Source organism: Penicillium angulare (genome assembly GCF_028827245.1).
Source record: "Penicillium angulare strain IBT 27051 chromosome Unknown utg000004l_segment0_segment0, whole genome shotgun sequence".
In the NCBI taxonomy this organism is placed as follows: Eukaryota; Fungi; Ascomycota; class Eurotiomycetes; order Eurotiales; family Aspergillaceae; genus Penicillium; species Penicillium angulare.
In genome coordinates, this window is record NW_026623163.1 from 6,572,084 (window position 1) to 6,588,477 (window position 16,394).

General features: G+C 47.0%; 6 protein-coding genes across 6 annotated transcripts; 1 reads left to right on the forward strand and 5 right to left on the reverse strand.

Annotated features, from left to right (window-relative positions):
* Positions 1-103: 103 nt before the first annotated feature.
* N7478_006354 (putative serine peptidase) lies at positions 104-2,203 on the reverse strand (the record flags this gene model as incomplete). The annotated part of the gene is made up of 10 exons (XM_056922568.1): positions 104-323; positions 380-577; positions 639-798; positions 858-963; positions 1,016-1,103; positions 1,161-1,333; positions 1,397-1,534; positions 1,588-1,742; positions 1,765-1,921; positions 1,985-2,203. 10 exons carry the CDS (start codon positions 2,201-2,203, stop codon positions 104-106), a joined length of 1,614 nt encoding a protein of 537 aa, XP_056780605.1.
* Positions 2,204-4,537: 2,334 nt separating this feature from the next.
* On the reverse strand, positions 4,538-5,560 carry N7478_006355 (uncharacterized protein; the record flags this gene model as incomplete). Its single annotated transcript, XM_056922569.1, has 1 exon — positions 4,538-5,560. The coding sequence occupies one exon, from the start codon at positions 5,558-5,560 to the stop codon at positions 4,538-4,540; it is 1,023 nt and encodes a 340-aa protein (XP_056780606.1).
* Positions 5,561-6,129: 569 nt separating this feature from the next.
* On the reverse strand, positions 6,130-7,456 carry N7478_006356 (ribonuclease P protein subunit p40; the record flags this gene model as incomplete). Its single annotated transcript, XM_056922570.1, has 6 exons — positions 6,130-6,467; positions 6,527-6,670; positions 6,733-6,834; positions 6,911-6,973; positions 7,089-7,233; positions 7,313-7,456. The coding sequence occupies 6 exons, from the start codon at positions 7,454-7,456 to the stop codon at positions 6,130-6,132; spliced, it is 936 nt and encodes a 311-aa protein (XP_056780607.1).
* Positions 7,457-8,576: 1,120 nt separating this feature from the next.
* N7478_006357 (uncharacterized protein) lies at positions 8,577-9,842 on the forward strand (the record flags this gene model as incomplete). Its single annotated transcript, XM_056922571.1, has 3 exons — positions 8,577-8,692; positions 8,757-9,069; positions 9,132-9,842. 3 exons carry the CDS (start codon positions 8,577-8,579, stop codon positions 9,840-9,842), a joined length of 1,140 nt encoding a protein of 379 aa, XP_056780608.1.
* A 691-nt stretch (positions 9,843-10,533) lies between these two features.
* On the reverse strand, positions 10,534-13,490 carry N7478_006358 (putative C6 transcription factor Prf; the record flags this gene model as incomplete). Its single annotated transcript, XM_056922572.1, has 6 exons — positions 10,534-11,298; positions 11,363-11,608; positions 11,663-12,154; positions 12,213-12,732; positions 12,789-13,095; positions 13,175-13,490. The coding sequence occupies 6 exons, from the start codon at positions 13,488-13,490 to the stop codon at positions 10,534-10,536; spliced, it is 2,646 nt and encodes an 881-aa protein (XP_056780609.1).
* A 946-nt stretch (positions 13,491-14,436) lies between these two features.
* N7478_006359 (mitochondrial 54S ribosomal protein uL2m) lies at positions 14,437-15,740 on the reverse strand (the record flags this gene model as incomplete). The annotated part of the gene is made up of 2 exons (XM_056922573.1): positions 14,437-14,538; positions 14,616-15,740. 2 exons carry the CDS (start codon positions 15,738-15,740, stop codon positions 14,437-14,439), a joined length of 1,227 nt encoding a protein of 408 aa, XP_056780610.1.
* Between the last annotated feature and the right edge of the window lie 654 nt (positions 15,741-16,394).

Sequence of the window (16,394 nt, forward strand, 5' to 3'; positions counted from 1 at the left end):
GTGGCATGCCAATAAAATGAAAAGGTTGTTCAAGAAGATTGATAGTAGATGCTGCCTATTGTAACACTATTTAGTATGTATAGATCTTCCTCGAGGTATCCTTTCAATGCTTATAGTACTCCGCCACCCAAGCCTTGATCTGAGCAACTTCAGTCTCAACTACCTTCTTCACGCCAGCGTTTACATCGGCGTTCTTCAATAGTAGATCTGAGCAGTGGAATCCGCCTGGGATAATGTTGACAGGAGCTGAAGGACGAGAGGAAAGAGGACCTCCAGGGCGGAATTCAGAAGAAACAGTAGATTCTCTCCAAGGATCGAATTGTCTACCATCCCATGTTAGAACCATACAATTCAGACAGAAATAAATGTTGAGTCTTACCCATTGGTCCAGGTCAAGCGAGTAGTGTCAGTTAAATCCCAGCCCTTGGTCCATTTGTTCACATCAGCTGCAGTCTTACCCTTGGCACTACCGAAGGTGTAACCATTAACTGTTGGGAAGAACAGAGGGCATTGTCTCTCCCAGTACGCTCCATTGACTGTTCGAGAGACAATCGAGGGAACATTAGAAGGAGCACCGCTATTCAAATTTATTAGAATGGATTGCTGCTTTCAGATACTATCGATCGACATTAACTTACTCTTGCCAGTAAAAGAATGGCTCGTTGCAAAGAAGCCATTGCCATTGCCTGTCGATCGTGTTGTTGACGGCCAAATCTGTGAATATAGGACTCGAGGCATCATAAGTGTCATAACAGGCGGTAGTGGTGTTGCTATTCCAATAGCCATAGTTTGCACATGCTAAATTTTCTTAGTCTCAGTCGTATCCAACTTTTTGGGGATGTGATAGATGAACTTACATTCCGGGAAGTAAACAGTTTTGAACCATTTCGCATATCCACGAAGCGCCTGCTTCAGGCCAACGCCCTCTGGTCCAGGGACGACGCTTGCTCCTGGTTGAACGCCCTAAATCAAGTTAGTTACTGAGGCTCCATGTCAATTTAACATATTGAGTTACCTCGACATAGTCACAGAACTGGTAGTACTCGGAATATCCGGTATAGAAAGCGTTTGACTGCCACAACCATGGGCCATTCTCGAGCGCACTTTTGAATGTTAGCTATTGCGTTGGTCTACATTAGGTTCGGCTTCCGGGCACATACGCGGCAAAATCATCGAAATGCTCTAGATCGCCGAGTCCAAACAGCTCTTTGAGTTTTTGCTGCTGCTCCTTGGTACCAGCAGTAGCAACGCGATCCACATAGTCCACCACCCGAGAGACATCTCGACTGCAGTTCTTCGCCATGCCTTCCTGGACGGGCTTGAAGTATTGCCACTAAGCCAGTGTTAGATGATTGTGAGATACAAAGGAGTAAAAAAAGGTCTTTCGTGTGCATACGTAGTCATAAATGGCTTCCACGGGGGCACTGGAGGCATGATAAGCCCAGAATGTTCCTGGAGAAGTCGACTCTGTCCAGGCAGTCAAAGCTCCACTGTAAGAGCCTCCACTGAGCACCCAAGGCTTCATAAAAATACACTGATTAGCCTCATTTCCATTAGACTTTCGCTACCATACCGAAGGATACTCACGGCATTTTGAGCGTTGCTGCTACCGTTCTTGTCGAACGGCAATTTCACGTTCTTAGCGAAGTAGACAAGGTCGGCAATACTGTTTTCCAGAGTCAAATATTGCAAGTTCTCGGTAGTCAGCTCAGCATATGGTGAGGATTCACCCCAATATCGGTCTATTGGAAAATAAGTATTAACTTCTTGGTAATCTCCCGTCGTGACAAAGGGATACTCTACGCTCAATTAGAACCACAGCTCCTTCGATTTCCTGCCCATAGAGACCAGTGATAGTTTGATTATTCAGATATCCCTGATATCCATCGGCTGACTCCTCACCGGGTGTAAAAAGCACCACCTAGAATTCCCATAGTTAGTTTTTTATTCCAAGCTCAAATATTGTTTAGCACAAGGCATTTACTGGGGATCCTGGACCCGCCCACCATTCTGCATTGTACCAATATCGCTGAGAAAATGTTCCAAGACTTGGATTCTTATGATCAAGCAACTGCTGGAATGTTGCCTCCTGGATGCTCGCAGTTGATGCTGCGGCTGCTGGGGGTGGAGAAGGTCTTTTCGGACCTGCCTGTACGAAAGGCGCGGCAAGCAAAGACAAGGCAATGCTTCGTAGGATGTACATTGCGGCAGTTGGGGATAAAGATTTCCAGGTCACTTTTTCGAAGAACTGCCAGGTAAACTTCTTTATAAAGCGTGGTCTGCAGGACAGCTGCTTCTGCAGCTAAGACTGTAGCGCATGGCTTAGTCCACTCACGGCTAATCAAGTTTCAAAGTTTAAGACGTTCATAGTGGAGACGTTATCAACATAGCCCTGGATTTTTGTAGTCACTCTGTCTACCCTATCAAAGGATGACCAGAGCGTGGGACTTCGGTTTTTAGGAAAGAGTCCCCAAATACATCTATCTATTGAAGGCAAGAAAAAAGGATCTATGGGACGGACTATTCAGTACTCGATAATAATTCTCACAACATCGACGTTCAAGATAAACGCATAAAAAGATGGCACTGTGAATTGGTACGATTCAAATTCCGCGGCGGGGGCGTCGCTGGATCTCACTGCGGAGTCCTGTCTTGTAAGTACAACAATGCTATCGCAGCCCCTCTATGGCACGCCCGTCGGGGTCCGGGATTGCAACCTGTGGGGCATAGAGCACGGGGTCAAACTTCAAGCCAGGAAATGACCTTTGACTGGCCACCGATAAGATTACTTGAAGCTAGCGTGTCTTGATAATAAAACAAGCCCCAGTGGAGTCCGAGTATAGATGGGCAGAGAAGCCAGGGGTAATTCAGGGGAATCCGGAGGTAACCATGAACTTGAATGAATTCCCCCCGCATCTACTATCGAACAATATCTTCAGCAATCTGAATTCCACACCCCGGCGGATGACCGGCTGATACAGTGCTTAATTATTTAATAATTTGATCTTGGATGGTCTCCCCAATCCACGATGCTTAGAGGTTTACGAAGATGTGCATCGTTTATAACATATATTCTTTAGCGAACACGCGCTAAGGTCATTTTGGTTTCACTATCACGCTATCAGACAGATGGAACGTTGGGATTACCCCTCACGCGATCTTATTATGGCTGGATAAAGTCATCAATCTATTGTTCCCATGATTTATGAATCATTTTGTCCAAAGCCCCACATTTTGTATACTGTCTAGACAGCATTTTGCGACAGAGAGCAATGGCGGTATAATAAAACATGTCAAAACGGTAATAATTTACCATCGCAAATTACAAGACTGTCTAAATAGTGTAGATTCTAACCAAGGTTGGTTCAAACCTTGAAGGTACCAAGAAAATGATTCTATTTAGACCCATGGACAGCATTCTGCGATAGTAAGTCACGGCGTCCTACCCAATGGCGATATAATAAAACACGTCAAACACGTCAAAACCGTAATAAATGGATTTCAGCTATACAGTATCACATTTTGGTAACAAAATGACAGGCACCAAGGCCGAGAGTGGTAAATCCTCCTTTGTCGCGAAATACAGTCTAGTAGACAGTGTAAGAGAGATCATATTTTTTCTGAGCCCTAACTCAATAACTTGGAAGTCAGTCCATTTGAAAATACATACACCCAGATCTTGCCGACGTTCCTTTTGAATACTAAATGAGCTACAGCCATGATCATCCGGGGCTCATCGTATGTACTTCTCTGTTCCAATATAACTAGTATAACAACCTTGAGTCGTAGTACAATCGTCGTCTTTCCCGTCCCCGGAACTTAACTACAAACTTTTGGATCTTGTCATACATTCCCGTGTATTCTCAGGGGCCCAACAGAGAGGGTCGCCACAGACCTCAACTGCACAACTTTAGGGATGTTAGATGATTTGAATGACATTAGATCAAGTGGAGAAGGCAGATCAATGCATCACTATAACCTCGAAGCTCAATACAGACGATACTATAGAACATTGAAACCCTTATGCTGTTGTAGACCTTCATCTCTATTATGATATGTAAGAATGGAAAAGATTTTTGAAGATAATTATATTCATGTGTCCATGATCAACTTGGGGGAAACCAAGGATAATGTCACAGAGAGGAAAAGAAAACTTGAAATGTAAACACATACATTTGTGTTTAGTACAGGATGCATATATAGTACAGAGATAAGGAAGGACCCAGGCCTTCCGAGCAATATTGGATCACGAACTGATATACACAAAGATGCCTCAGCATAATACAAAAAGTCAGTCCATATCCACAAACGCCTCATACATGCGAAAGAATAAGAAGAGAAAATAACCCTTGGGGACCCATATGGTCATGAGTATCAACAGGAAAAAATTGAGAGACAAGTAAAAGAAAACATAAGACAAAAAATAAATTTCTGAGAAGACAAATCAAGAATGAGCAAGCAGAGTTTTCAGGAGACACAAGAAGTTTATCAATCATACAGGTCATAGGGTCTCCCCAATACTTCTCTCCCCAATACATCAACGCCGAGCAGCCGGTGCATTCAGATAATGTCGGCTGCCATCCTTATCTACCTCCCATCGCGCATGGTTGTTAGGATTGGCCACAAATTTGTCAGGCACAGTCGGATTGACGAATTCAAAGACTTTTGGAGGTTTTGTCGGCTGAGGACGGGGCTGTGGGCGATGCATAGGCGGCGCCATCTGAACGGGATACAGCGGCATCATATAGGGATATGGATTATAACCCATTGGATGAATGGGCGCAGTGGCGTATACCGGCTGAGTAAAGGGAGGTGCCGCGCTCGGTGGGTACATTAGCTGATTGTACGCAGGCTGAGGCGGCAAGTATGGCTGGCTGTAGTAGGGCTGACTAAACGGCTGTTGATTGTAAGAGGGTAGTGGACAGCGCCTCTGTTTCTCCAAAATGATTTGTCGCACAGTGTCGAGATTGTCGACCATGGTACTGGGAATGATGTTGCCAACTGTGTCGGGCATGGTTTCGGAGAACGGGTTGAAAACCGTTTCGAAAGACGTGTTGGAAACCATGTCGGGAACTGTGTTGGGACTCATGTCGACAACTATGTTGGATGCTATGTGGGATACCATGTCGGAGACTGCGTTGGGTACCGTGTCGACAAATGTGTGGGCAACTGGTTCCACAACCATGTCGGATACCATATTGGACGATTGAGTACTGTCGTTACCATTGGAAGATGATGAGACAGGAGACTCTAATATGTCATCCAATACAGCCAAATCGACAGGGGCTGGAGGAAGCAGCGCAGATAATTCGTCGGGCTTTGATGGAAGCTCCAACAGAGAAGGGTCCACGGTCAGAGAGGGCTCAAATGAGGGAGGTTGAGCCCATCTTGAATCTTCAAGTTGTTCGAAGATACTGCAGTCGTCGTGGCTATATGCAGAAAGCAGTTGAAAAAGTGTCTCATCATCGACATGAGAATGCAGGGCGTAATCTTGGAAGGCGTTGGCCATTGGCTCGGCCCCCCCAGTTGGGTTCACGGGTATAAAGGTAGAAGAGAGCATTTCAGAGGTATTTCGCAGATTATGAGTAAATATTGGGTCGGTATGAAGAAAAAGGAAGAATAAAGGTGAAGGGTTGAGCAAAGTTGAAGCAAGTCAGCAATGAGAGAAAAATGGCTGAGTTTGAGAAAGGGGATGGGGTGGAAGGAAGGAAAGAAAAAAAAGGAAGAGGGTGGTTGCGATGCCATTTTACCCCATACTCCGGGGCCTGTTTAGGTAGGACGCCTTCATGGCTCAACTGGGGTAGCTGCAACATGGTATATTCATGGTTCAACTATGGATGCTTCAACTGTGGTAGCTCCTACGTATTCCCAACAAATTGAATAGTAGCTGTTAGATACTTCGATGCCACGATCTTTCGTATCAGTCTGGACAGAAGAGCAGATATCTGGAGCAGCTACGATGGTGAACCCGTCCCTTCCTTCTACGGCTTGTTTATCAAGTGCAGAAGCAGAAAGAACGAACCACGACGAGGACTTTCCGATTTGTGATCTAGCACCGGTGCCCATTTAGGGCACGGCAGTTAGCTTCAGCCGGCCGAGACATGGAAACCAGTACTTAGGGCATTCAACTTACAACAAGGACGAAATAAGGTTTATGGTCCACTGTGGGGAAATAAACGCATGCCATCTTAGGCTAATCAAATCCTGAGCGCTTGCTTCCTCTACACCAGGGACGCTGTAGCGACTCAGAAAGGGGTCAACGTCATCGTCGACAGAAACACGGGGTGATCGCAGTTGAGTCATAGCAATCCATTCTGATACGGAACCGCAGGCGTCTTGCAGCTCAACCTCGGGCATGTCAGTTGAGACTAAGCCCTTTAGCGACGGCACCAGGACTCGGCCGAAGCTATTCTGGAGCGGCGCGCATTCAATCCACTGGGGAAAATGACGCTCAATCGGTTGGGATTCTGCAAATTGTATCAGTAAGTTTGCTTTGTTTTTTTCCAAGTTTGAAAATAAAACAAACCATTCTTTTTTTCTGATGTAGAACCTAGATCACTAAACAACCACGATATGGATTGGTTGAGAACGTTCTTGAATGCCCACACTATCCGATCAAACCCCTTTTTCCCATGCAACATTGACGGAAGTCGGAGGTTTAACTCAATCACTGTTCATATAGTTAATCATTGACTGTCTCGCTAGTTGCGATACGAGATTTTTCAGGCATACCGAATCTTTCTTTGGCATGTTTTCGACCTCCACTGCGCACCGGTTTACCCACAAGCCCTGTTCGCTCGTAAATCTCTTTCCCAAGTTCTACCTTGAGAAGGCCTATCATAGATAGTATCAAGTTAGTCTCGCTGTTCATCACCAGCCGGTCACATTCCAGATCCACATCTGCACTGACCATCAGAAAGAGCAAATACAGTATCCGAGCCGGCACGACCTTCGGATATCATGATAATGTTTCCTAAAATAAGGTCGTTAGGTATCTCGTTGGTTTTAAAGCAATAAAGCAGGGGTTGCGGTCTGGTCATGATATTGCCTCGCATCCCATCTTTTGGATTATACTAAATATTACTCACCAGATTTGATGTATTTGTTGAAAAAGTCATGTTCAAGAATATCCGATGGATACATGAAGACTCGAGCGCTTTGTATTTTCTGGAGTTTGGTCTCTAAAGGTCCCTTGATACTGGAGTAGGTATCTTCGGGGAGGATCACCTCAACCTGCCAATGCTTGTCAGCTCATGGCTCCAAAATATGTCCTCATCATTCAGAGGCCTATATATTGATAGGGACATATTACCGTATGCACAAATGGGTGGTTCAGTATGGCAGAAAAAGGTGACTTTCTACTTGGAGTCTGCTTCGGGTCAATAAATGTGGGGAGCTGGGCGACCGTGGTGAAGCATTTTTCGCGCCTCGACGCGTCATCCTCGATGTCAAGCATAGTGTAAGATATCTCCGTATTCGATTATCATAAGAATCAAGAATTGAACTGATCAAGGCGTGTTGATGGCAAGTAAGCCAAAGGATACGTGCGGCCACGAATATTTTAAGGTGAAAAAATCGAAGTTGGATTAAGCTCGGCGGCTTAGTTATCGATACGGACTGTAATGAGCTCAGTATCACGCCCACGACTTCAACTTCCGGCCTAGCTCAGCCCTAAAGAAACCACATGATACATGAATTGTGTTAAAGAAAAGATAGCATGAAGGAAATATTAGGGCTCGTAACTTGGTTATGAGTCATGATCATAGAGATTCTCGAAACGATATACATATAGTGTTGATGATCTAGATCGAAGTATCCGACGGGATACTAGTATACATCCATTTATGCATGCGTTCTGCGTGGACTGTGTACTCAAACCATGAAATATCACAGTATGGTTCCTATAGAAGCATCTGGTCAAAATTTGGAAGCGCTAGATAACTAGATACAACCCGAATAAACGAACTTGATCAACCATTTGAACATTGGCTCACTACTTGGAGAGAACATTGAAATCCCCATTTCTTAGTGGGAGCTTAAAGATAGACAGACCGATATCCACAAAAGAGGGTGTTGTATAAATTGAAATGTGAATATTACATCAAACATGAGTTTTACTCTGAATAGCTTTGTGACAACTGACACATAAGTGCAAGTGTAGACCTTGGACTTTGATGAACAGAGCCTCTCTCACTGGCCACTACTACTCACTTAGGTTTTGAATACAAAGAACCCTACAACATACACAAACTCCAAAGTAACAAGCGCTTCCCTTTATAAATCCATCGTCTATCGCTTCTTTTATTCTCATACTCACCATTTCACAGCGCGCATATTGAACCTTCCAGCTGCGGCTAAGTTCTGCCTGAGGCACCAATATGCTCTCTCCGCCCGAAAGCGATTCCGGCCTGCGTATCGCCAACGCCTCCAAATTCCCCACGCGCCATGAGGTAGAGCTTCTTGTACTCGTCAACTCACCAGTATCCTATAGAGACACTGCACCTGATGCAGATGGGCCTGCGCTAGGCCATCAATTGCAGAAGCCAAAGGCGTGACTACAAGGGAAGCTGCCAATCATGGCACCAGCTCCACGCGTGGATATGCTCGCCAAAGAAGCATTCGCATCTGTCTTCGGGGGAGCTAAAACACAAAGTTATAATGATTCCGGCGCGAAGGGACCAGGATCGCATACGTGAGCGACTTTCAACTACCTTACTACACATGCGAAACTAACAGAGCCTTATTGGGGATGCTAGACTTCGGACACTGGCATGGAATCCTGCCGGCCAGCTGATTGCAACCGGCTCCGCTGATAGAACGCTGCGCATCTGGAACCCGGAGCGTACTTTGATAAGATACTCGACTGAACTTCGAGGGCATTCTGGTGCCGTGGAGAGTGTTCTTTTTAATCCGGTCCGCGATGCAGAGTTGGCTAGCTGCTCTGCAGATGGCACGGTGCGCTTCTGGGATGTTCGCTCTAAGACGTGCGTTAGCCGTCTAGATGTTGGAGGCGAGGCATTTACTCTATCCTGGTCTGCTGATGGAAGTAACATGCTCGTGGGAAGAAAGGTTAGGAACCTCCAAAGCCCTCTACATTGATGACCTGCAGCTCACTCATAACCTTCCATTAGGACGACACCTTGGTCCCTATCTCTGTTCAGTCGCCATCCACACCGACATTGCTCTCCAACAGAACTGGGCCATTCGATGGTGCTACAATGGACTTCGCCTCCAAACCTGACTCGCCGACCTATACTGCCCTCCCTTCTCACCCGCAGTCCGTACAAACGAACGCAACAACCTTCTCGCACCACATAGCCTCCCCTACCTCTCCAGATCTACACCTCTTCCTTACAACCGGCGAGGGTCGTGTCAAGATCGTCTCTTATCCTTCCTTCGAAACCATACACACCTTGAACGCCCATACATCCTCTTGTAATGCTATATCTCTCGCGCCCAATGGCCGTTATCTTGCTGTAGGTGGAAGCGACGCTTTGATATCGCTGTGGGATACAACGGACTGGATATGTCGTCGCACATGCTCTAGTGAGAATGGTGGCGCCATCCGAGGTGTGAGTTGGAGCTTTGATGGGCGCTACGTCTGTGGTGCGTCGGATGAGCCTGAAACACCCTCGAGCGGGCTGGACATTTTCCACGCCGAGACTGGGGAACGTGTTTATACCGTTCCAACTTCTGGCCCCAGGGTTGGAATCCCGGCTGTTGCATGGCATCCGTCGAGGTATTGGTTGGCTTACTCGACTATTAATGATCACCCGGGTGGCTCTGGGCTGAAGATTGTGGGCGCTGGTGGTGGTGGTGGCGGTGGTGGTATGACAATATAAGCGTCTTCTGGTTGATATCGAGTTAATTTGAAGGAATTTGGAATTGCACACAGCTATGTGGGATTGGCTCTGTTTTGGGAGAACATGCAAAGATTTGGTCATAATTTGAGGCTTTGGGAGTATAAAGGATTATCATTTATCATGGGTAGAGTTCAGCATTGCTAGCTATCCTTCTAGAACGTGAAAAATTGAAAAGTTTGGAAAAAATTATGATCAAATATGACCAAGAATCAAAATCTGAGAGGGGAGATGTACATTGATCAAAGTTGAAGTTGTTCGTTCATCATAAGGTCGTTCCATAAGAGCACAAAAATGCCCAGGCCAACAGCCAAAAATCCTGCTAATGCGCCGGTGGTATGAGAATTACGTTCCTAAGATCCCTGGCCCATTTGTAGTAATTGGATGGAAGTCATCGACCGGGTTGGGATGGAAGGAAAATAAGATGAGAAGTGAGTCAGAGTAGATGAGTATACACCCGGCCGGTTCCTAGCAATTGTGACATATTGCTAGAATAGTTATCCTATGATAATGGGGCCCTTTTTGGACTGAGATGAGGGACTCTAGCAGATGGTTGGAAAGTCGTCTTGATATCGAAGAGGGATTCCGGGGTTTCATTGGTGGAAGATACAGCACGAAAGTCGAAGCTGGCACATCCGATGCATCCGTTATGGCTTATCGTTTATTCACATCGTCATGATGGACGCCAGTTTTCCCATCCAGCCGCAGTTCCATTATTACTGAATATCTGTGCCCATTGAGACTCGCTCAGCGAGTCAACATTTAAATTCAAGTCCATAGTGTTCATGTCGGAACTGGGTGTTGGTACTTCCCACCCGGGTGGGAATGAGAACCCACTGGCAGGTCCAGTAGTTCCAGATGAGCCGTTGGTACTAGCTGAATATGACTGTCCAGGCATTGTGGTCATACCAGGAATTGGTGGCGAGTCTGTCTTCGTCGAAGAAATATGAGCAGACTGGATATTCTCAAAAGAGGTACTATTTAAGCCGGTGTGAGCTGGTCCTGAATTTTGTTGCTTCTTGCCAGGCGATGGATTCTCAGTCCCCGATATCGAGTAAGACGTATTTGAAGATGAGTTCATCGTGGACGGTGTTGGATGATCAGAAGGTGGGTTTCGCTCCCCAAGGCCAAAGTCTGGTGAGTGTTCCATCTCTATATCGACAACAGCTCCCTGGGTATTTGGTTGGGAATTGCCATCTGGGGCTCGCATAGAGTGGGAGTAGTAGTGAAGCTGGTCAATACTCATCGGAGGTTGCGCAGCGTCACCTTTTGAATGATCCCTGTCCCGAGTGGGAAGAGATGTAGTCATACCAGGCTGATTTCGAGTGGGAATGTTGGAATTCGCAGAATCCCGCCCAGGCGTGGGAATATTCCTCTGCTGGGATTCTCGAATATTGTAGATAGGTACACATTCAAGATTATCACCATAATAAGTTTTCTACATCGACCCAAGTTAGCTAAACGGGGCGTAAGAAAGCTCGGGGTAAATAAAGAGGACCAACCATTGTTTGATGAATGTACGCTGGACTTGATTTGGAAATTTCAGTTCGGAGACCAGTTCCTTCAAGATCGACATCTAACTGAATGAGGAAGGATTCAGTCAAAGGGTTCTTCGATTTCATAGCGTTCAATGCCCCGACAACAAATTGAAGTGATGAGAAAACGCTTGAGTCATCGGGTCGTGATTTCATGTACTGGACGAAAACCCTCGCTGAGATATAGAGACAAAAGGACATGAAAGGATTTAACTATATTCAAGTCAGCTTCGAATGAGCAAATAAGAATATTAGCTTCAGACGTACAATAGACAGGTCAACGTGGCTGACCATCTTCATGATGCTGGATATTTGGTTCGCCGCTACAAGACATCGCCGTTTGCTTTCAGTAATAATCTGGTTGGGCATTCGATTTTTCTCGGCTTTGAAGATAGCTGCCTGGTGAAGACAGATTGTGGAGGTGTGAATATTCATGTTAGCAAATATGACATTTACATCATCCAGTCCGGACGGAAGCCGAAGATGCTCAGGTAATGATAGTGCAATATGAAGTAGGATGTTGTCATGACTACGATGTCTTTTCCAAAACTCGCCGTTGAGATCATGGTCGTTGTCCGATGGTTGAGATCGATGGATGTGCGTAAGGTTTCTGCCAAAGAGATTTGCTAGAACCACTACACACGCAAATGGAGCTAACGTCGAGACACCCTCACCGCCGATGATGTCGGAAAGTCGTAATGTTCGCTGCGGTTTGCTCTTCATGAATGATTCTTCAGAGGCTGGTAGGTTTGTCATGATCTGTTCTGTGTTAGCTCCCATACGACGAATCCGAAGTACCAGCTTTCATATTACTTACATCACGTTCATCGATTACGAGGGGCCATCCAGTTCCAATACTTGCATATCTATCTGTGCAGAAAGCCATCCAGAATACCCTTCGCCTTTCTTCCCGTTCTGTCCAGTCTTTCGGTGGAAGCATAGATTGTTTTACATCCATTCCTGAGCCGTCAAGGCGATTTAGACTCATCATAAGGGCCAATCTAGTTGCCTTGCCAACACTGAGCCAGGCTCGCGGGAAGTAGATCATTCGGAACTCATAGCTGCCGACCAGAATCCAAGTTTGACAATGCGCCAAGGTGACGATGGATTCTCCAAATCCCTTCATTTCATCTTGCTCGGCGTACTTGCGAGACCTTTGGTAAAAATGATCATGCAAGAAGAAATATTTGTCGGAAACAGAAGCTGCATGGCACCACATCATGTAGCGCAAGCAGATGGGTGGCCGTGCGTTAGGACCAAGACTGAGACTTGCAAAGTATCGCGGGCGATGTATGATAGGCATCATTGGGTATATTTTGTCAAAGAATATCGTTTCACTTTAGAGGAACGTCAGTATATTGTATTCAATATGCTTATAGCTCTTTCAACTCACAGTTCATCAATTACGTCTTGGGCCGGGAGGGGCTCTTCCAAACCCAGGCTTATCATCTCCCATTGAGGGTCGGTTGTAACATTGACAGGTTCCGGGAAGAATGATTGGCTGGGCTGGGATGTATCCATGCCTCTCGCTGGCGGAGGGATCGCATTGCTTAGTTCAGGTACAAGTCCACTAATATCTGGTAGGTCGAGAACGGAGTCGTCTGGGAATGGGCCGGTAAATGAGAGATTTTGTGGCTGCGGGGGCGATGTACGCGGGACATTGTCTGGATCCTGGCCTTTGAGGAGAGTCTCGACCTGAGCTAAGATTTGAAGTCCCGGTCAGCACTATCTTGAAGAAAGAGAAAGGGTTCAGCACTCGCGATGAACGGGGCTCCATACCTAATCGAGCCTCCAGCTGCTTCACATATCCCCGCTTCGGCCCACTCTTTTTGCGCACTTCATCGTAGGCGCATTCGTGACCTAAGCGTGAGCAGGTCCCACAGCTTGGTCGTCTCCCATCGCATCTGAGTTTCCTCCGCCGACAGACAACACATGCGATGCGCTTCGGGCGGGGAACGTAGTTGCTATCACCTGTAGCAACACCGTCGGTATGGGCGCCGTTTTCTGTAATTGAAGATTCGTTTAGAGAAGATCCAGGCACAGAGGAGTACTGCGACGAGTCATGCGAGTATGCGGAGGAAGGAAAGTTGTCCATGGCTGGTCTATTCTACCACCCACTGGCGGGGAGAAGGCGTGTGTAGTAATCCCGACCGATAAGGAGCTGGCTGGCACCCCACCGCTTGTCACTGGTAGGAGCTTGATAGCGCAGGGTTGTGAGCATGAATCCTACACAGGTCGGATGCGGAGTGCTCATCCTCCGGCGGACTGGGTCGATTTCAAGGTTGAGTGGGAATTGTTAAACAATCAAAAAAAGTTCCTTCTGGATGACGGCGGGTAGCTGGAGAAAGGTAAGTTTCGGCTGGCATCGCCTCCTTTAACAAGAACAGGAAATCAATGTGCCCCTTTTGATAGGTTCGAACATGTTCTAACTGAATCTACTAAAATCTAGAGTTGTCTGCTTTTACTACATTTTCCCTCTTATCATCAGCACTTCAGCATTGCTCTTGGGTGGGATCGGCGCTTGAGGGGTCCAAGTCACTTACGTACGACTCCGTTGCCTGGAAAGGCTTGGCAGATCGCTGATCACGTATAAAAGAGGATGGGACACATGTTAGTGCGGAAGCTCTACTATAAGCCAACTACATACTCCGTACAATGAGGCACATGTTGAAATTGGAGATACAGAGCTACTATATAGAAACCTATTCTATTTTAATTGATTGTTTATCAGAGTATCAGAGCGTTTAGAATATATCTATTTGTGTTCATTTTGTGCGGATGGCTTTCGACCATCATACTATACAGCACCTGATTCTCCCAAGCTCCAACCGATGACAAAAAATAAGCTATAGCGAAGGGGTCCGGAGAGGTCACAGAGGATGCAAAGAAAATACAAAGCAAAATATCGTACAGCCACCCCGCATAAATATGGGATGAGGTATAAAGTGAAAACAGGAGACGTGTCTCAGGGAGATGCAAACAAAAGGAGCAGCTGCCGGGTCTGCCACAAGAAAAGGAAGCCGAGGAAAACGAAACGGAATCTAATTGTATCCGCGACGGCGCTTGCCTTGGTTTCGAGGTCTGGGAACAACAACGGCCTTGTTGATCTTCCACTTCGGTCGGGTCTTGTAACCGGATTTGGTCTGCAGAAAACATGACAATTAGTTTATACTCATGGACATGAACAAGAAAGCTTAGAAAGCATTGCGGAGATACATACCGGGATACCCCATGGACTCTTGGGATCGACATTACCCTTGGACTTACCACGACCACCACCGTGAGGGTGGTCCATGGCGTTCATGGCCAAACCACGGACAGTGGGGCGGATATTGAGCCAGCGCGAGCGACCGGCTTTACCCAACTGAGTGTAGTGATAGTTGGGGTTACTAGCAACACCAATAGTGGCACAGCAGTCCTTGTGAAGAAGGCGAGTCTCACCGCTGGACAGACGGACCGTGATGTGTTGGGCCAAGCGCTCTTGCTTCTGACGCTCACGCTGAGACAAAGGCTTTTTCTCGGTCTCGGGCTCCTCGGGGTTGGACTGGTCGGGCTCAATGGCTGTCTGGCGGGAACCACTACCCTTGGCAACCACTGTAGCATATGTTCCAGCACTACGGCACAACTGGCCACCCTTTCCAGCTCGTAATCCAACATTGAACATGGGGGTTCCCACAGGAATCATGTGCAGCGGCAAACAATTTCCTCGCCACGCAGTACGGGCAGCCAAGACACCAGGATCAACAGTACCACCCATGCTCTTCCAAAGGTCCTCCGGAATACCAGCCATGTAGCTCTGCACTGTCTCGCCAGCTCGCATGCCATCCGCAGCAAGAATATAGCTCAATTTCGAGGTTTCTTTACTGCGAAGCAACGCGATATGCGCAGTGCGACCTGGGTCATATTCAACACGTTCCACCAGGTGAGGACCGGCATCCATTCGCAAGAAGTCAACGGTACGAATTCGACGCTTGTGACCACCACCCATGTGACGAACTGTAACTCGACCGGTGTTGTTACGGCCACCCTTGGCATGACCCTTCTTAGGAAAAGTCAAGCGGTGAACTGGACGACCTTTCCATAGATGATCGTTCACAGGTCTGCGCAAGTGTCGCACACCAGGAGTACGAGGAGTGTAGGTACGCAGAACGACTCCAGCGGAATCACGAGTCGGGGGAGGCGCAAACGAAGCGGTGGGGTCAATTGAGGAAGTCGATGAGTTCGCTGGAGGTGTCTCGAGTTCATTTATCACGGAAGCAAATCGGCGAGCTGGTACGGAAGGAACAGATGGTAAACACCTGAAGGGCAACCGAATGCCCCGGAGGGCAATTCGGGGTTGGAACATTTTTCGAAATCAGGCGATTGGAGGAGAATCAATGAGGAGACCACAGAATACTGCAGCTGGAAGAGAGAGGAAGAAAAAAAAAAGACGGCCCAATGCTCAAGGTCCAGTATCCTCAAGGCTCGATCTCCGCTTCTTTCCAATATCTCTCGAGTAGGAACAAAAAGTTCTTGGGGACTGTATAACACGTGACTCGTTCCGACCGCAGCCACAATTGGCACCGCCACAGTTACATCAGGGAGATGTGGCTAGTCCCGTGACCTTGTCTGACACGATGACAGAATCTCAAAACTCAAACGCCCTTCCCCGTTGCCCCAGAAACTAGGTGTTGTTTACCCACCGCGACTCACGTTTTGCCGCGACGTGTATCCACCGTTACCAATACCGTCCCTGCCACCTTCAACATATCTCCTTCATTTTTGGATCGGCTTTTCCCCAATCAGCCCAGACAAATTCCATTGCCCTATTCTGTGCTTAATTTGAAATCTCCTCATACCAAGCATACCCTATTCCCCTGTATTATCAGTGGAAAAAGCCTGCAATATCAACCCGCGACCCTCGCAGAGTGGGGCGTCATTCAGGTTTGACCGGTTTTCCACGCTAACACAATAGGGCCAAACATCGCTTGGCCCTCGACTTCTTCCTTTTCTCTCCATC